Source organism: Entelurus aequoreus, linkage group LG05 (assembly GCF_033978785.1).
Source record: "Entelurus aequoreus isolate RoL-2023_Sb linkage group LG05, RoL_Eaeq_v1.1, whole genome shotgun sequence".
In the NCBI taxonomy this organism is placed as follows: Eukaryota; Metazoa; Chordata; class Actinopteri; order Syngnathiformes; family Syngnathidae; genus Entelurus; species Entelurus aequoreus.
Genome location: NC_084735.1, coordinates 75,083,105 through 75,103,271, shown reverse-complemented (window position 1 = coordinate 75,103,271; position 20,167 = coordinate 75,083,105). Strand labels below are relative to the sequence as shown.

The window sequence follows — 20,167 nt, the reverse complement described above, 5'->3', positions numbered from 1 at the left end:
TGTTTTTTTATATAAAAGCTCATTCATGCAAACACAGCAATGCTTCCTTTATGTTTGTAAGTGTATAAAATAGCAAATCATGTATCCTTGATTTAGAGAAATTGTAAAATATACAGAAAGAATAACAACCCCAGCATTCACTAATCCTTTCATCTTTCCCTTCACCTTCACAGGCTCTTTAAGGTGCGTTTTCTCCTTTCTCCCCCACCATCATCATGCCTTTCCTCCCGTGTTCTCATCTTCCCACTCATCTGGAAGAACAGCTCCATCTCCGTCTGCAGCGTCGAGTTACGGTGATCCGCAGCCGCCTTGGCCTGCTCCATTTTGCGGATCTTGACCTCGGCCACGCTCTGGCTTCGCTTCTGCTGCTCCAAACTGTCCCGCAGTACCAGTACTTGCCGCTGGAGGGTGTCGTTGCAGAGCTCCAACCTGGGGCAACACACAGGCATCACTAAGTATGGTTCTATTATTTCGTAGTATTTGTTGTAATGTTCTTCAGATTGGTTCGTTTCTGGTTGGCCTACTCTTATCTGACTCCTCTGTTTCCATGAAGAAGTATGGTTTAGTTGCATTCCTATTGTCAAAAGTTCTGTAAAGTTACCGCAAACCAAATCGGTACTGCTGCGGTATACGGTATGGAATAGATTTTTTGCATTAAAACTCACCTGATGTGATACCGAAGTTACTACCGAATAAAGACCCTTAATGGGTGAATAAAAGAGTTTAGGTAAGTAAAAGTAAAATAATTTGTTCACCTCTTTATCCTGTCCTGATAATCGGTCTTTTGCTGGGCCATTTGCTGTCGAAGCTCAGCCAGGAGTGATTGAGCGTTGCTGGACTGCAACTGAGGCTCACTCCCTGGAAGGTCTGGAGGAGGACCTGAGGGAAGGAACACCTCAGAGCTTCCAGTGCTGATGTGGCTTAGGATAGAAACGGATGTTGGGGAGTTTAAGTGGTGTCCTGTGTCACTCTCGCTTCTGTTGTCGCTATCAAGCTGTTCTTGGCAGTTTTCCTCTGCGGGACTTGAGGGTGGCCTCTTTGATGTCATGTCAGGACTAACTTCGGGATCACTGCTCTTGTCCAATGGTAAAATCTCACAGGAAGACCACGATGATGATTCGTCCACCGTCTGCCATGCGTCCTCTGGTTCTTCGTTGGATTCTCCCTGACCGTTGTTCTGTAACTGTTCACAAGCGACGTCCGCCATCGTCTGACTTGAAGACACTCTGTTCAGATTGTCGTAAACAGATGGGGTGCTGTCTTCTTGCGCATCACTGCTGCCCCCGCTGGCTACTTCTGGAATTTCAAGCCCTTCCCCTGTGCTCTGTGTGGCACCAGAACTCCATAGATGACTCACTGTGTCTCCCAGACCAGACCATGCCTCGATCCAGCCCATATGGATTGATCTATGCTGCCTGTTTTGGGCATTAGCTGGAGAGGATCCACAACTAGAGAGGTGCTGGTGATAATCAATACTATTACCGTCGAGTTGAGGCTGCGAGGTCTGACTTGAGGAAGGTACAGGGTAGAAGCAGTTCTCTGGATGGGAGGAGGTATAACGATGGCCCAGGAATCTCTTGTGGCCTGAGGATGCGTCCGATGTGGCAGTAGTCACAGAGGAGATACAACTACAGGACGCAAGAAAAACTAAGTTAGGCTTCAAGTTGATGACTCCATCCCACCAAGTTCTATCCAGACATTCCGGATTGAGAGACTTGGATGCAGGAGAGTTAGTACGGTGGGCAGAGTTCACCGTGGTTACCTGGTATTGTGTCCATCCACAGTATTCTGTCCTGACTCCTGGCATCTCTCTGCAATTAGCGGCAGTGACATCTGACGGAGGCAGGGCGGCTGGTGTAAATGAGGTCGTCTCAGAGTACTTGGTGATGCGTAAAAGCCTCCAACAGGATGTGCAGGAACTGGCGCAGAGACCCTTGAGAACAGAGACTCATTTTCTCGGATCAGCTCCAACATCAGCATCTGGACCAGTGCTGCACCTGGAAACCATTTTTGGATATTTTTGACATTCTGCTCCACAAGCACACCAATTGAGATCCAGCATCTACCTCCCATGATGCTTTGGGGGTCCTCAGCCTTGGCTCGTAGAATGTTTGGTCCAAACACTGTGGCCAAGTTCTGACAGCTCATCTTGTTACCTTTTGAATGACTCTGGACTTCATTAAGAAACCTTTGCACAAGAAAAGCAAGTGGAAAAGTTACATTTTGTGTAATCTAGTTTCTGTGAGACCCATGGGAATTTCTTACTGGCAGATGAACTTCAAAAGATTAAAATTGGCCACTGGCAACTCCTGAAGAAGATTTCTTAACTCCTCTAAACCCTGAAACAGCAAAAGGGGGTTTTGCAGTATTTGAAATAGATTTTTTGTATAAAAGACTTTAACATAGTGGCGCATCACCTCTACGCGGTCATTAGAAATATTTGTGCCGCAAAGCAGGAAGTCCTGGTAGTGGCTGTAAGGAACCAAAGGCTCAGGAAGCTGTCGCAGGTAGAGTTTCAGCAGTGATGCCACCGTGTGGACGTCGGTGTTACTGCGGGCATTACACAGTCAAACTGCCTGAAAGTGTTCACAGAGAGGAGGCATAAAGGAAGTAACTGTACCTGTCAAATGAGGGCCTCTCCCCGCCATCAAACGCCTCCTGCAGCTCCCTCACCAGACTGGCCCGTCCCGGCTGGCGAAACAAGCCCACCTCTTGTAGACCTCGCTCGCGTATGAAGGTCACGCATTGCTCCACCACCAGGGGAACCGAGCAAACCCCGTAACGCCGCTCATACAGCACTGTCTCCTCCAGACGCTGACCAAAAACACCTGCACAGGAGATACTAGTCCATACCGACTGATCGAGTTCCATTCAATGGAAAGACCTACTCAGTGGCCTAGTGGTTAGAGTGTCTGCCCTGAGATTGGTAGGTTGTGAGTTCAAACCCCGGCCGAGTCATACCAAAGACTATAAAAATGGGACCCGTTACCTCCCTGCTTGGCACTCCGCATCAAGGGTTGGAATTGGGGGTTAAATCACCAAAAATGATTCCCGGGTGCGGCCACCGCTGCTGCCCACTGCTCCCCTCACCTCCCAGGGGGTGGACAGGGGGATAGGTCAAATGCAGAGGACAAATTTCACCACACCTAGTGTGTGTGTGACAATCATTGGTACTTTACTTTAACTTGACTTGTTTACTGACATGTTGCAAAAGGTGGGACCATTCCAATGAATGTTGCCTAGCAATGCGTGTAGCACAAATGTAAGCTTGAAAACAACCTACATAAGACTTATTTGGCTCATTTGTACCTGTGAAAGGGATCCAGACTCCCTTGTTGAGGCTTTTCAGCCATTCGTCCCCCTGGCCGGCGCTGTTGGACAGGAAGAAATACGAGCCTGGACTGGCCAACACGTCTCTGTTCCCTAAAGACACACAAACGGCCCTGCTTTGAATTGTTTTTGACGTGAATGTCCAAGTCCTTTGACCAGCTTGACTGAGAGTGGTCCTTTTTCCAGACAAGCCAATGTCAGTCTTAATGCAGAGGTTACTTAATGATCAGAGCAGAGGAGGAAATCAGATTATCTTGATGCAAGATAACATCACAAGAAAACGAGGCTCCAACTAGAGTCCATAGCTAATACTTGCAGCTTTGACCTAAATTTAAAATGTTATTTCAGATAATATTTATGTTTCTAAAATATGGTAGTTTTTTTTGCTTAACAAAACATTGCATTTCACTGCCTTGCCTCTTCAAAGTCAAAGTATGCATGTACTATGACACCTAACGGTCACCTCAAGAAGCTTAAAACCCCTGAGTCAGCATTTTCCTCCAAGGACAAAACACACACTTTGATGATCTTGTGGGATTAAAAAGTAATATGTTGATTGTGTGTTAGTGTGGGTCACCTTTGAAGCCTGCTCTGTCATGTTTCCAGGATTTGAAGCAGCTGAGTCCCATGCTGTTGCACTCCCTCTCTCTTGCACGCGCTCTCCTTGGTTTCCGCGGCGACGATGATTGTAGATGATGCTCAAGCGCACTCTATACAGTTGTCCTAAAGTTGTTGTCGTGTTCTGCAGCTGTTTTGAATGCTGTAATTGTTTGTACAAACTTTGCTGTCGTATGCACTCTGTCCTGGTTTAACTCGAAGCTCTTTGACAGACCAGGGAACTACCTTTTTCATAATGTCCTGATCTGTAAAAATCTAATCAAGGACGTTTATGGAGGATATGCCCTTAATTGAAAAGACATCCAGAGAAGTGACTTAAGGATCACACAGTTGGTAGACAATCCTGCCCCCGAATATACAAGGCTCGAGTTGAGGCGTCAGTTAGCATACAAGGTTCGAGTTGAGGCGTCAGTTAGCATCCGTGGCTAAACCGTGTAGCCCTTTGTGGTGTGTCCCGCCTATCATCCCGCATTACTCGCCGTCCATTTGCAACAATAAATCAGTCTGATTGGCTGACTCAGCATTGACCATTGATTGCAAGAGAAGAGAAACGGTCGGGGATAGGAGATTTTTGGTCAAAAAGTCCTGGAGGAGATTTAGTGGCTCACATAGACAAGTTTTGTGGTGAATGAAGCAGAATAAATTCCAACTTGAATGCGCTCTTCACTGGGTGGAGCCCGCTTGTGGCCCAAAGTCAGCTGAGATAGACCAAAATTCTTGCTGTGACCCTGGATGCATGGAAATGAGACACTTTCTGGAGAATATTAAACCTCCACTCCTGGTTCCTTTTGGATGCTAAGAAGGGCTCACAAGGTTCTCAGTAAGTGATTCTGGTTGGTCTAGAACCTCAAAACAGATTTCTGGTGTTCCAGCATTGAAAGAGAACCAATAACAGAAGGCTTTCCAGCGTCTTGCTGTCAGATTTCAGTGTTAGAGTTCGAGGTTTACCTGTGGTTGACAAGTGAAGACAGATTTGTTGATTCTTCTGGTCCTTGACGAACAGCCAAACTTCGACTGTACTAAAGTTTATGCAAATTCAAATGTCCCGAGAAAAGCTTTTAAGAGAAACTCCACAATCTTTGAAGTGTCCCTCACCTAAAATGCGCTGCCTTCTCCTGATGAAACCTCTTCTTCTTTAGTTTTTGGCAAAAAAAAAAAAAAAAAGGGCTAGTACATTTAAGCCGTACCCCTAACAAAAGGTCTTCCTGTGGTCTGCTTTGGACCGACTCTGTCTTTCAAAGCCCATTTTTGTGTCTCTTCTAAGTACTTCAAGTGGAAGGAATCACTGGCTGAGACACAAAAGCAGCATTATTCCACCCGTCTGTCTTGGAAGTTCCTTCTCCCACACGCATAAAACAACATTCTACAGGAGTCATCCGCTCCCTCTTTCTGGACGTCCTGCTCCATCTTAGAACATCTGGATGTCCTCTTCCCTCTCCTCCGTCCCGTCCCCCCCGTCCCCCCCCACTCCTCGTTCTCCTTTCCCCGCCAGTTGTCCCTTCTCTTTGTCCCCTGTCCAGCTTGTCCTTCTCCTCATTGCCACTCTCCTCCCTCTCCCTCTCTCTCCATTTCCCAGCACTACGTGTGCCCCTGTGTTGCCCCCCTCCCTATTTAACTCATCAATAACGGTTTGTGTGTGTGTGTGTGGGTGTGTGTGCTTGTGCATTAGGAAAATTGGTTCTCTGCGACGCAGCGCTCTTTTTACTCGCGTAATCACAGCCGAGAGAGAGAGAGATGGAGAGATAGATGGAGAGAGAGATGATCTGGCTCTGAATCTGCTGCTGCTGCTGCTGCTGAGATATGGTCTGTTGCAACACAAACACACACACCACACACTCAGTGTCACCGTGATTCAAGTCGACATTAAAAACAGGCTAGTTGTCCCAATCAACTTTTGAACTCGATGTTGTTTCATTCCTTTGGCCTAATTGGCCCCAAGTACAAAACAGAGGACAATACAATGTACTGTATTGTGAAATGTTATTCATCTTAATATTTACACATGTCGTGGTCCTGTTGCCAAAATGTAATTCCCTGCAATGCAAAAAAAAAAAGTCTAATAGTGTGTTTTGCTGACCAACCGTATTTGGTAACTTTACCTTATATCTAAAAGGCAGTAGAACCATGTGATTTATACCAAGTCAATCAACAAATACATATAATAATAACAAGACTACAGTTGATAATAATAGCATGCTGTATATCTGCCTGACTGATTGATCGATTCCCAGACTTTTAATCAACGGCCGAGCGCTCGTAATGCTGTCCGTTGATGCGGGTGACACCGCACGACATACTCTCCATTACCGTGTGTATGTGTAAATGAGTAAGAAGCTCTCTGGTAAATGAAATAGTAAATAAAAGTACTGCCTCGCTACATTGGAATTAATCACGTGCGGGAAAATTCTGCTAATCAGAAGGCGTCAGTACTTATTGAGTCAACAGTGACAGGACAGTGAACAGAATATATTTTTGTTTTAAAATGTTATGTATCACTAGAGGTTTTTGTTGTGTTTTTAACTTCTCGATTTTAACTACCGGTAATGAAAATTGGTAAAAATCCGAAAGAATTACTACTAATCTACATCCATACATATGTAGTTGTACCAATACCTTTACTTTCTCTATATACAAGTGAAAGTAAAAAAAAAAAAAGAAGAATATCGTTCAAAGGTTTGTTTATTCCAGCAATTAGATTTACCCGGTGAAACCAATATATGACATATATATATGTATATACACTACCGTTCAAAAGTTTGGGGTCACATTGAAATGTCCTTATTTTTGAAGGAAAAGCACTGTACTTTTCAATGAAGATAACTTTAAACTAGTTTTAACTTTAAAGAAATACACTCTATACATTGCTAATGTGGTAAATGACTATTCTAGCTGCAAATCTCTGGTTTTGGTGCAATATCTACATAGGTGTATAGAGGCCAATTTCCAGCAACTATCACTCCAGTGTTCTAATGGTACAATGTGTTTGCTCATTGGCTCAGAAGGCTAATTTATGATTAGAAAACCCTTGTGCAATCATGTTCACACATCTGAAAACAGTTTAGCTCGTTACAGAAGCTACAAAACTGACCTTCCTTTGAGCAGATTGAGTTTCTGGAGCATCACATTTGTGGGGTCAATTAAACGCTCAAAATGGCCAGAAAAAGAGAACTTTCATCTGAAACTCGACAGTCTATTCTTGTTCTATTCCACAAAATTGTTTGGGTGACCCCAAACTTTTGAACGGTAGTGTATATTATATTAGTTTATTATTCTTCGGTCAATCGTCAACAAAATAAACAAACAGTTGTACATTCATAGATTGAAAATGATGCAGACCGAAAGGGTTTAGGCTGAAGTTGAACACTTATTGCGCCTAACCTTATAAACAATGTCAAAGTACAAGATGAACTTCCAAAAATTATGAAATGTCCTTTGTACAAAATGAACTTCCGAAAATTATTAAATGTCCTTTGTACAATATATTATAAATACACATTATACACAACATAAACACTGTTCAATCATATACACAGCAAAGGCATGTGAAATATCCTTGTACACGTGTTAAACCTTTGTACCAATTTATATACTATATACAAACAATTACACTTCCATTATTATTTATATCCCACATTTAGTATTTAAATTAACATTGATCATAGTATTAACTACTGTGTTGATTCAAGAGTGATATATTTTTTCAAGACATTGGTCTTAAAGTGTTTTTTAAATGTGTGAATAGGCTCATAACATGCAAGTCAAGATATTTCAAGCCTTCTTTTAATATAGTTTTTCTAATAAAAACATTGCATTGAAAATCTCAGACAATTTGGGGTTTTCAAAAACTAAACCATGATTATCAAAATAACAAATAAAAACTTGACATACAATGAATCCGGAAAATATTCACAGCGCTTCACTTTTTTCACAATTTTGTTATGTTACTGCCTTATTCCACAATGGAATAAATAAATTTTTGTCCTGAAAATTCTACACAGACTACCCTATAATGACATTAGAGGGTAAAAAATCCACATTTATTAAAAAATACAAACACATGTACATAAGTATTCACAGCTTTTGGTCAATACTTTGTTGATGCACCATTGGCAGCAATTACAGCCTCAAGTCTTTTTAAATATGATGCCACAAGCTTGGCACACCTGTCTTTGGGCAGTTTTGCTAATTCCTCTTTGCAGAACCTCTCAAGCTCCATTGGATTGGATGGGAAGCAGCAAACCACCAATCAGACCTGTATGGTATAGAGTGGCCAGATGGAAGCCATTTATTAGTAAATAAAAATAAATTTGCCAAAATGCACCTGAAGACCATGAGAACCCAAATTATTTAGTCTGATGAGACAAAGCTTGAACTCTTTGGCGTTTATGCAAGGCATCATGTTTGGAGGAAACGACCAGGCCAATACCATCCCTACAGTGAAGCATGGTGGTGGCAGCATCATGTTGTGGGGATGGTTTTCAGTGACAGGAACTGTTAAACTAGTCAGGTTAGAGGGAAAGATGAATGCAGAAATGTACGGAGACATCCTGGATGAAAACCAACTTGTCCCATCCAACCTAATGGAGCTTGAGAGGTGCTGCAAAGAGATATGGACAAAACTGCCCAAAGATAGGTGTGCCAATCTTGTGGCATTGTATTCAAAAAGACTTGAGGCTGTAACTGCTGCCAAAGGTGCATCAACAAAGTTTTGAGCAAAGGCTGTGAATACCTACATGTGATCATTTTTATTTATTTTTTGTTATTTAGAAATAAAAAAAAATTCTGTAGAATTTTGACAAAAATTAATTTTTTCCATTTTGGAATACGGCTGGACCGTAACAAAATGTGGAAAAAGTGGGTTAACATTTTCTAGATGCAATGTATCTCACTTTACCGTACATGTGCATGACAAATAAAGCTCCTTGAATATCACTTATTTAGTTTCACATTTGAAGTTGAATTGTCAAAATGAATGGACTTTCAAATGTTTTCAGTTTGACTTGTACAGTACATTTGAGAGAAACATGCTGGGGTTCAACAATGGCCCGCTCATAAAAGTGAGGTTATTTTTGTGTTTTTATGCCCAGCAAAGACGTACAGTACAACCACCCCGAGGTTAACGATGGCAGTAAACATTCAATCCGGTTTAGTTTTATTGAAGATTCCTGACCAATGAGAGAAAAGTGGGCGGATGCTAACTATATTGTATTTTTCAGAACAATTGTGCAAAATGCGTTCCTAATAACCTTTCGGGTCACTAAAGGCTGGATTTAAAATGTCAAGTTGTCCACTAAAAGTGTTACATAACCATCATACCTTCCATATCTAATAACAACCTGCCCGCTTTAAGCAGCTGGTGGAAATTGTTGCGGTGTCTGACCGGCACTCCCACATCCACAGGGATTTTGGTGCAACCAATGGTGTTGTACTGTTAATTTTAGCTTTTAAATGTAGCCAAGTTGCTTGCTTACAGTAAAGCTAAAGACTGTTGCTTGCTAAACAACTCAAAGGAAACCCATTATTAGAAACGGGAGCACACCTGAGCTTGTCTCGTGTAGTTCCACCTGCTGTCAAGCCAGCCTACAGATTTAGCAAAACCCCTGAAGACAAATCATCTTCATCTAATCAGGGACTAGCATCACCTTGTGGTGATCGTCTAACAACAATTTAATAGCGGCACCACTTTATTAAAGCGTTTTATAAAAAATAATCAATGGACTTAGAACGGAGGTCAGCAACCCGTGGCTCTTTAGTGCCGCCCTAGTGGCATTTATTAAAAAGGGTTGGAAATGGAAAAAGATGGGGGGGTATTGTTTTTTTTGTTTTGGTATGTTTTTTTGTTTTGAGGGCAAACATGACACAGATCTTCCGAATTGTTAGAAAGCCCACTGTTTAATATGTTTGTGTGTATGCTTCACTGATGAGAGTATTTGGTGAACATCGTTTTGTCCTACTAATTTTGGCGGTTCTGGAACTCACCATAGTGTGGACTGTGATGCAACAGTATGTTTACATGTTAAAGGCCTACTGAAACCCACTACTACCGACCACGCAGTCTGATAGTTTATATATCAATGATGAAATCTTAACATTGCAACACATGCCAATACGGCCGGGTTAACTTATAAAGTGCAATTTTAAATTTCCCGCAAAACTTCCGGCTGAAAACGTTTCGATATGATGACGTTTGCGCGTGACGTCAACAGTGGAAGCGGAAGTATTCGGAGCCCATTAAATCCAATACAAAAAGCTCTGTTTTCATTTCAAAATTCCACAGTATTCTGGACATCTGTGTTGGTGAATCTTTTGCAATTTGTTTAATGAACAATGGAGACTGCAAAGAAGGAAGTTGTAGGTGGGATCGGTGTATTGGCGGCTGGCTGTAGCAACACAACCAGGAGGACTTATTTGGATAGCAGACGCACTAGCCGACGCTAGCCGCCGACCGCACGGATGATCGGGTGAAGTCCTTCGTCCTTCCGTCGATCGCTGGAACGCAGGTGAGCACGGGTGTTGATGAGCAGATGAGGGCTGGCTGGCGTAGGTGGAGCGCTAATGTTTTTATCATAGCTCTGTGAGGTCCCGTTGCTAAGTTAGCTTCAATGGCGTCGTTAGCAACTGCATTGTTAATCTTCGCCAAGCTGGAAAGCATTAACCGTGTATTTACATGTCCACGGTTTAATAGTATTGTTGATCTTCTGTCTATCCTTCCAGTCAGTGGTTTATTTCTTTTGTTTATATCCGCATTTGAGCCCGATGCTATCACGTTAGCTCAGTAGCTAAAGTGTTTCGCCGATGTATTGTCATGGAGATAAAAGTCACTGTGAATGTCCATTTCGCCTTCTCGACTCTCATTTTCAAGAGGATATAGTATCCGAGGTGGTTTAAAATACAAATACGTGATCCACAATAGAAAAAGGAGAGAGTGTGGAATCCAATGAGCCCTTTTACCTAAGTTACGGTCAGAGCGAAAAAAGATACGTTCTGCACTGCACGCTAGTCCTTCACTTTCACGTTCCTCATCCACGAATCTTTCATCCTCGCTCAAATTAATGGGGTAATCGTCGCTTTCTCGGTCCGAATCTCTCTTGCTGCTGGTGTAAACAATAGGAAAATGTGAGCAGCCTTTCCTCCGGTGTCGTCACGCTACTTCCGGTAGGGGCAAGGCTTTTTTTTTTTTATCAGAGACCAAAAGTTGCGAACTTTATCGCCGTTGTTCTATACTAAATCCTTTCAGCAAAAATATGGCAATATCGCGAAATGAATGAATGAATGATCTTTATTGTCATTGTGCATGTACAGGTACAGGTCCAACGAAATTTAGATTGCTTCCCTGAGGTGCTTTGCTTTTTTTTTTAAAAGAAGAAACCACACAATATACAAAAACAACACAATATACACAATATGCAATATACAATGTGGCCTAAGACCACTCTAGGAGGCAATGTAAAAGAAAACCAGACAGTAAAATGTATAAAGTGACTAGAGAGGAGTAATGCTGAATCCCAGTGTGCTAAGGGGGTGGGAGTCAGCATTTCCTACCTCCTATGCTGTGCAGGCTTTTTATTGTGGATTAATTGTGTGAATAAATATGATAAATATTGTCCAGTTGGCATGTAATCGCTGATTGCACAGTCCCGGATCGTGATTGACCGGTGGCTTCCTCATGTTGCACGTGAGGGAGTTTTTGTTTTTTTTACAATTTAGCTGCGTTTAGTGCAGTTATGGCCCGGGGGTAGAAACTGTTCCTGAGTCTATTTGTGCGGGTTGGCATGGTTCTGAAACGTCTGCCGTAAGGCAGCCGATCGAAGTGGCTGTTGCCGGGGTGGGATGGGTCCTTGAGTATGTTGGCTGCCTTCTTCAGGCAGCGGGAGTTATACAGTTCTTCCAGGGAGGGGAGGGGGCACCCGATGATTTTTTGGGCCAAGTTGACGACCCTCTGGAGAGCTTTCCTCTCTGCTGCTGTGCAGCTGCAGAACCATACGCAGATGCAGTATGTGAGGATGCTCTCCACAGAACAGCGGTAGAAGGACACCAGCAGATCCTGTCTCAGGTGGAGATTCCTGAGTACTCTCAAGAAGTAGAGCCTCTGCTGTGCCCTCTTGACGATGGCCGTGGTGTTGGTCCTCCAGGACAGGTCCTCATCCAGGTGAACTCCCAGGAAGCGTAGGGATGAGACTCTTTCCACACAGCCCCCGTCGATGTACAGGGGCTGTATGGTAGTTTTTCTCCTCCTGCTGTCCAAGATCACTTCCTGGGTCTTGAGCTGGTTCAGCTTCAGGTTGTTCACCCTGCTCAACACTGCCAGCTGCTCCACTTCGTCCCGGTATGCCGTCTCGTCGACCCCAGAGATGCAGCCCACCACCGTTGTGTCATCGGCAAACTTTATGATGTGATTGCCGGGGTGGGTGGCTGTGAAGTCGTGGGTGTAGAGTGAGTAGAGCAGGGGGCTCAGCACGCAGCCCTGAGGTGAGCTGGTGCTGAGGCTGAGGGCTGTGGAGGTGTGGGTACCCATCCTCACCCTCTGATGGCGGTCAGTCAGGAAGTCTTTAATCCAGAGACAGGTGGGGTTGGATATTCCGAGGTCTGCTAGCTTGGTCACCAGTCTGTCAGGTAAGATGGTATTAAATGCAGAGCTGAAGTCTACAAAGAGCAGCCGTACATAGCTTCCCCCCCCCCCCCACCCCACCCACCACCCTACCTGTGGGACATGGCGGAGTGGAGAGCCGTAGCGATGGCGTCCTCCGTAGACCTGTTGGCTCGGTAGGCAAACTGATGGGGGTCCAATGCGGGCGGTAGGGATGAGAGGATGTGGGTCCGGACCAGTTTCTCGAAACACTTCATTGTGATGGAAGTGAGTGCCACTAGCCGGTAGTCGTTCAGACAGCTGACAGTGTTTTTCTTTTTGGGGACCGGGATGATGGTGGAGGTTTTCAGGCAGGATGGGACGGTGGCCTGGGACAGGGACCGGTTGAAGATGTCGGTGAGGACACCAGCCAGCTGATCAGCGCAGTCTCTCAGCACCCGTCCGGAGACGCCGTCCGGTCCCGCAGCCTTCCTCGGGTTCACGGCTTTCAGTGTGCGTCTGACCTCGTGTTCCGTCACTGAAAGGGTGAGGCTGCTGTGGTCTGCCGAGTGAGGTGTGACTGCTGATTGAGGTGTGGCTGTTGGGTGAGGTGTTGCTACTGAGTGAAGTGTGACTGCTTCCGATGGTGTTACCTCAAAGCGGGCGTAGAAGGAGTTCAGCTCCTCTGCCAGCCGGGGGTCTCCCCTGCCGGCCGGGAGGTTGCTGGGCCTGTAGTTGGTCATGTGCTGGACCCCCTGCCATACCCTCCTGGAGTCGTTGCTTTGGAAGCAGTCCTCAATCTTCGTTTTGTAGTCCTCCTTAGCCTCCCTGATACCACGCTTCAGGCTGGCTCTGGCAGTGCTGTAGAGCTCCCCGTCGCCAGATCTGAACGCGGTGTCCCTCTCCTTCAGCAGCCTCTGCACCTCTCTCGTCATCCATGGCTTTGTGTTGGAATAGACTCGGACGGGCTTATCCACAGTAACAGAGTCTGTGCAGTGTTTTATGTAGCCCAGTACTCCTGATGTGTATTTCTCCAGGTCCTCGTCTACAAAGACCTCCCACGCAGTGGTGTCAAAGCAGTCTTGCAGCTTTTCAGTGGCACCTTCAGGCCAGGTTTTGATGGACTTTGTTGTGGTGGGAGCACTTATCCGGGTGGGGGTGTATGCTGGGATGAGTAGCAGGGATGTGTGGTCTGACTGGCCCATGTGTGCTAAAGGTTTAGCTCTGTAGCCCAGTTTAATATTTGAGTAAACCTTGTCCAGTGTGTTTTTGCCGTGACGGCGTTTTCTCCGGGAGATCCGACTTCTATGAGATCCTGCCTGGTGTAGACGTTGTTTGCCCGACAGGATGTAAAAATGATCAAGTATGACACATAGAATGGATCTGCTATCCCCGTTTGAATAAAAAAAATTCATTTCAGTAGGCCTTTAAGTCTTCCACTCCTTCTTTGTCTCATTTTGTCCACCAAAAGTTTTATGCTGTACGTGAATGCACAAAGCTGCACTTTGTTGATGTTATTGACTTGTTGGAGTGCTAATCAGGCATATTTGGTCAGTGCATGACTGCAAGCTATTAAATGCTAAAATGCTATTTAGGCTAGCTGTATGTACATATTGCACCATTATGCCTAATTTGTAGGTATATTTGAGCTCATTTAATATCCTTTACTTTTATCCTCTTTGTATTTAATTTAGTTTTGCATGTCTCATGACATATTATATGTATGTAATATTGGCTGCCAAAGATTGTACTAAATCAATTAAAAGAAGACGCCCTGCCGTTTTCTTTAACTTGGGCACACACATCTATACCTTTGGCCATTTGGTCATTTCCAGGAGTTATTTCACCTTCTGAGTAGCCTCTGATTTACTAATGGTTTCTAATGTTGTAAAAATGTGTAGATTTGCTTCAGCCTGCGACACATAGTCATTGTGATAGTAGGCTATTATAGCTATAATAGACACTTATATACGGATTTTCATTTTTTGCGGCTCCAGACAGATTAGTTTTTTGTATTTTTGGTTCAATATGGCTCTTTCAACGTTTTGGGTTGCCGACCCCTGACTTAGAAAGTAGCCCTGAGGAACACCACCAGTTTATTCACAACTCCCTTTACATCTTCCAACAGACAGCTTTTGACTTTTTAGAAGAGGGCTCTTTCGCAACACACGTTTGCATGTCACCCATAGTGAGGCGTGATGTACCTCATATATCACAAAACCATTATCTGCTAATAAAACCATCCAAATTAGAAACGACACATGACGTTGTTTTTTTTCCCGCCCGGCAATATGTAACAGGAGCCCCGTGCTGGGTCACTATCAGTATCGGGCGAGCAGCATTTTGTCCCTCTCCACCTCGTGTCCCATTTCACTGCAGCTGGCTGAGACTTTTACTACCGCCGAGATGTTCGCTGGGAATGTCCGCGTCTTGGCTTTTCCTGAAGGACATTATGTTTTATTGCACCAGGCATGCCAATTTTGTCCCTGCTTTTTTGGCGGCCAGGAACCGCTCACGTTCCAACCTTGGGAGGATGGGAGGAGAGGGGCGGGGGACTGTATGTAACTAAACAAACCAGCAGGAGACCAAGGAACATTAAACCTGGGGGAGAAGCGGAACGCAAAGCACAGCTCCGTTCAATCAGGCAAGTGCAAAATACGGGATAAAACAATAGTTTTTGAATAATATTTAAACTACACCGCAATTTGAATATTCTGAGAAAATGTGACGAAACTGATAAATAAATATTAATAATTTGCTCACTTCACATACCGTATTTTTCGGACTATAAGTCAGTTTTTTTCATAGTTTGGCCGGGGGTGCGACTTATACTCATGAGCGACTTATCTGTGAAATTATTAACACATTACCGTAATAATATTTAGCTCATTCACGTAAGAGACTAGACGTATAAGATTTCATGGGATTTAGCGATTAGGAGTGACAGATTGTTTGGTAAACGTATAGCATGTTCTATATGTTATAGTTATTTGAATGACTCTTACCATAATATGTTACGTTAACATACCAGGCACGTTCTCAGTTGGTTATTTATGCCTCATATAACGTACACTTATTCAGCCTGTTGTTCACTATTCTTTATTTATTTTAAATTGCCTTTCAAATGTCTATTCTTGGTGTTGGGTTTTATCAAATAAATTTCCCCAAAAAATGCGCCTTATAATCCAGTGCGATTTATATATGTTTTTTTCCCTTCTTTATTGTGCATTTTCGGCCGGTGCGACTTATACTCCGAAAAGTACGGTACTTTTGTTTTTGCCTTGAAAATGAGTAGTTTTAATCTGCACTTGCTGACCAAAAACACAACTAAATACATATAATTGAAATAATGCCAAAAATTAAGTTTATAAATGTCTATTGTTTTACTTTGAATCCGTGTTTCTCAAACTGTGGTATATTGTACCACTAGTGGTATGCCAAAGAATAATTTGCTCAAAGTACAGTGTTTTATATTCCGATATTTAGACAGTGTTGCTGTTCAAACTGTGTAATGTTACATTGACCAAAAATATGCAATATACCTGTTAAATAAAACCTCTGGCTTGTTTTTGATGAATACTTACGCCTACTATGCTCCTGTATTTTAATGTTGGTCATTATGGTGGTACTTGGAAAGCCAAGGGTTTTCTGAGGTGGTACTTGGTGAAAAAAGTTTGAGAACCACTGACTTTAAAGGCCTACTGAAATGAATTTTTTTTAATTTAAACGGGGATAGCAGATCTATTCTATGTGTCATACTTGATCATTTCGCGATATTGCCATATTTTTGCTGAAAGGATTTAGTATAGAACAACGACGATAAAGATTGCAACTTTTGGTATCTGATAAAAAAAAGGCTTGCCCCTACCGGAAGTAGCGTGACGTAGTCAGTTGAACATATACGCAAAGTTCCCTATTGTTTACAATGATGGCCGCATGAAGTGAGAGAGATTCGGACCGAGAAAGCGACAATTTCCCCATTAATTTGAGCGAGGATGAAAGATTTGTGGATGAGTAAAGTGCAAGTGAAGGACTAGTGGGGAGTTGAAGCTATTCAGATAGGGAAGATGCTGTGAGAGCCGGGGGTGACCTGATATTCAGCTGGGAATGACTACAACAGTAAATAAACACAAGACATATATATACTCTATTAGCCACAACACAACCAGGCTTATATTTAACATGCCACAAATTAATCCTGCATAAAAACACCTGCGTGTTTGTTATGCTAGCTCCTAGCTCCTCTGCTAGCTCCTAGCTCCATAGAACACGCCAATACAATTCAAACACCTGATCAACACACACACAATCACTCAGCCCAAAAGACCGTTCACCTAACCCAAGGTTCATAAAGCTTATATATTTTTAAAAAGTTACGTACGTGACGCGCATGTACGGTACGGTACGTGTTATGCTAGCTCCTAGCTCCTATGCTAGCTCCTAGCTCCATAGAACACGCCAATACAATTCAAACACCTGATCAACACACACAATCACTCAGCCCAAAAGACCGTTCACCTAACCCAAGGTTCATAAAGCTTATATATTTTTAAAAAGTTACGTACATACGCAAAAAAAAGTTGCATCCATCCATCTTCTTCCGCTTATCTGAGGTCGGGTCGCGGGGGCAGCAGCCTAAGCAGGGAAGCCCAGACTTCCCTCTCCCCAGCCACTGATTTTAATAATTAAATAAAATCCTAGTGAGTGAATGTTGTCTATCCGTGTTGGTCCTGCGATGAGGTGGCGACTTGTCCAGGGTGTACCCCGCCTTCCGCCCGAATGCAGCTGAGATAGGCTCCAGCGACCCCAAAAGGGACAAGGGGTAGAAAATGGATGGATGTAATACAAATTTTACAATATCTTTGTGTGCACCGTTTCATTTTGCTTTCATTCGTTTTGTGACGTTTAGAATTTAAAAAAAACAATCCAATATCTTTAGGACATATTGTTTAAACATGTTTGTGTTGCAAATTCTCAGTGAATTCCCTGACTAGGCATTTTCTTGCTTTGGCGTAATAATGAAACTTAAATCCTTACTTAAGTCTTCCTGTCCACTATCTCCTTTCCGAAATTAATTCTGGGACATGATCCCTGGGGGACACCATTCACATATATCAAATAATTTGTTCACTAAACAGTCCAAGTGAAAAGGATTATAGTAAAATAAAGGAGTAATTTAATTAGTGGATAGCTGCTGCTTGGCAGCGTGCTGCTCGCCACACTCGACACTGTCTACCGCCTGGCAGCACTTTGGGGAGATCTTAAGTGAGTGACAACAATCTGCATGTTGACAACTACACTGCCAGTCTTTCCTCCCTTGATTTACACTCCACCACAGTCCGCTGACCCGACGGACACTTTAGTGCCTTTGGGGAGTCTGATTGGTTTGAAAAGATTTCCTTATGATAGATTAATAGAAGTCTTTGACGACAACCTAAAGCCCCTATTTGTCTAATTGATGCTAATTAGCTGGCGACAAGGCCATGGTTCCCCCAAATAGCAGCCACTCTTGAGAAAGGTGAGTAAGAAGTAACACCCTGGGTGAGTGGGGCCCCCGCTGCCTGCGGAATGTATGTTATTTCTGGAGGTGGCACCTTGCCCTTGAAGGCAGCACTGTCGCTTGTGACGTGCGTGTCCAAATAGCGTCACATCGACCGCGGACAAACTGTAACTGCATGGTTGTCGAGATGTCAATCTTCTAGGCCAGGGGTCGGCAACCCAAAATGTTTAAAGAGCCATATTAGACCACAAATACAAAAAAGTAATCTGTCTGAAGCCACAAAAAAAATCAAAATACTTATTTAGGTGTTGTAATGATGGCAACACATGATGTAAGTAGCTAATTAGCTGTATTAGCCTACTATCAAAATGCCTATGTGTCGCAGGCTGACGCAAATCTTCGTTGACAGAAATGTTGAAATATAATATTTATTTTATACATGTTTACAACATTGGAAAACACAAGTAAAACTTTAGGAGGGTGAGATAACTCCTAGAAATGACTGTCTTAGAATGGCCTAAGGCAGGGGTGTCCAAACTTTTTCCACTGAGGGCCGCACACGGAAAAATTAAAGCCTGCGGGGGCCATTTTGATAGTTTTCATTTTCAAATCATAACAAAATATATGGATTTTGGGGGTTTTTTTTACCTTTCGGGCTCCCGGGGACCATAAAGGGTCTAAGTCAGGGGTGTCAAACGTACGGCCCGAGGGCCGGATCAGGCCCGCGAACAGGTTTTATCCGGCCCGTGGGATGAGTTTGCTAGGTATATAAAATTAACCTGAAATTTTGGAATGAAAGAAACAGCTGTTCTAAATGTCTCCACTGGATGTCGCAATAGCAATTATTTGTATCTTTGTAGATGATGTTACATATGTACAAAATAAACCACATGTTAGTACATCAGTCGAGGAAAATGATCAAACTACATAAATAACATCCTGTAATTTGAATTTGATATTTTTTTTTAATCTTGATAGATTGAAAATGAACACCAATGAGTTGATGAACATTGATGAACATTATCACATAATTTATTCAGAAAATATAAATAACGACAAATAAAGATAGAATACCATTAGCCGCAACATGTAATTGTAAAAAAAACAACAACAAAAAACATTATGATTTGTACATTTTCAGAATGTGCTTGTTCTATTTTTAAACAAAGAAAACAATCTGAAGTTGTCTTTATTTTTAAGTTATTGTGCCGTGATTTTGCCAGTCCGGCCCACTTGGGAGTAGATTTTTCTCCATGTGGCCCCCCATCTAAAATGAGTTTGACACCCCTGGTCTAAGTCATTAAAATGTTAAAAACAAGTCAAATTATTTTTTGTTTTTTTTATTTAACGTTACAGTATATCAACTTTAGGTTGATATAAAATGAAAAAAAACAAAAAGGTTTTATGCCTTTTCTGTCAAGACAACTTTTTTTTTTATAATAAAACTGAAATATGCAGTATTTCCCCCACTGCCCAAAACATCATAATTAGAGCCTTAAAAACATCAATAATGCAAGACACCATTGATATTAATTCATTGTTATTTTTGAGTAATCACAGTGAAAAGATCAATAAAATCCCATTAAATATATTTAGGATACAAAAGGTGCCCCACTCAAAGTGATACATTTTTATTAGGTTTTTTTTACTTTCAACACTTAAGTTACGAGATCAACTTCAGATATATCTGTCAATTTTACGTTTGAACTATCATTTTGTTTGTTTTATGCTCTTTTGTCAAAGAAAACGTTGATGTTTTTGTATGGCAACCACACAATATATGCAATATTTTCCACATAAAACATTTTAAAGTGAAACATTTGAAATAATTGGAGCCTTGAATAGGTCAATAATTCATTATAACATTGATTTTTTATTTTTTTTAAGCAATGGCAAAAAAAGAAAAATAAAGATAGACAAAAGAAAAAAACAGCCTGCATGGCAGCTTTGTGTCAACATTGCAACTTGTTCTAGTTAGTGTTTATTTTTTATTTTTGCAATAGCATTTCCAGAATGTGTGGCGGGCTGGTAAACAATTAGCTGCGGGTCGCAAATGGCCCCCGGGCCGCACTTTGGACACCCCTGGCCTAAGGTATAGATGTGTTTGTCCAAGTTAAAGGAAATGGCAGGTTGTCTTCTTCTTTAAGGACATA

At 42.6% G+C, this 20,167-nt stretch overlaps 2 protein-coding genes across 4 annotated transcripts in view; one reads left to right on the top strand and one right to left on the bottom strand.

Annotated features, from left to right (window-relative positions):
* The window catches only part of LOC133651032 (putative monooxygenase p33MONOX), a 10,641-nt gene extending 10,598 nt beyond the window's left edge, over positions 1–43 (top strand). Inside the window, exon 9 of one of the 2 annotated variants that reach the window (XM_062048906.1) lies at positions 1–43. This exon is cut by the window's left edge and continues 2,164 nt beyond it. The gene's annotated coding sequence lies outside the window, so the exon portion shown is untranslated. The other variant, XM_062048905.1, reaches the window with a different exon arrangement.
* LOC133651031 (rho GTPase-activating protein 24-like) overlaps positions 1–4,003 on the bottom strand; it is a 4,004-nt gene extending 1 nt beyond the window's left edge. Inside the window, exons 1-9 of one of the 2 annotated variants that reach the window (XM_062048903.1) lie at positions 3,908–4,003; positions 3,310–3,423; positions 2,621–2,828; positions 2,418–2,550; positions 2,266–2,339; positions 2,067–2,188; positions 1,763–1,997; positions 756–1,628; positions 1–429 (exon numbers count right to left, since the gene is read on the bottom strand). The exon at positions 1–429 is cut by the window's left edge and continues 1 nt beyond it. In XM_062048903.1, coding sequence (XP_061904887.1) covers positions 168–429; positions 756–1,628; positions 1,763–1,997; positions 2,067–2,188; positions 2,266–2,339; positions 2,418–2,550; positions 2,621–2,828; positions 3,310–3,423; positions 3,908–3,959 — 2,073 coding nt within the window. In that variant the 5' untranslated portion in view covers positions 3,960–4,003 and the 3' untranslated portion in view covers positions 1–167. Of the gene's footprint in view, positions 430–755; positions 1,629–1,762; positions 2,189–2,265; positions 2,340–2,417; positions 2,551–2,620; positions 2,829–3,309; positions 3,424–3,907 lie in introns of both variants that reach the window. The other variant, XM_062048902.1, reaches the window with a different exon arrangement.
* Positions 4,004–20,167: the final 16,164 nt, after the last annotated feature.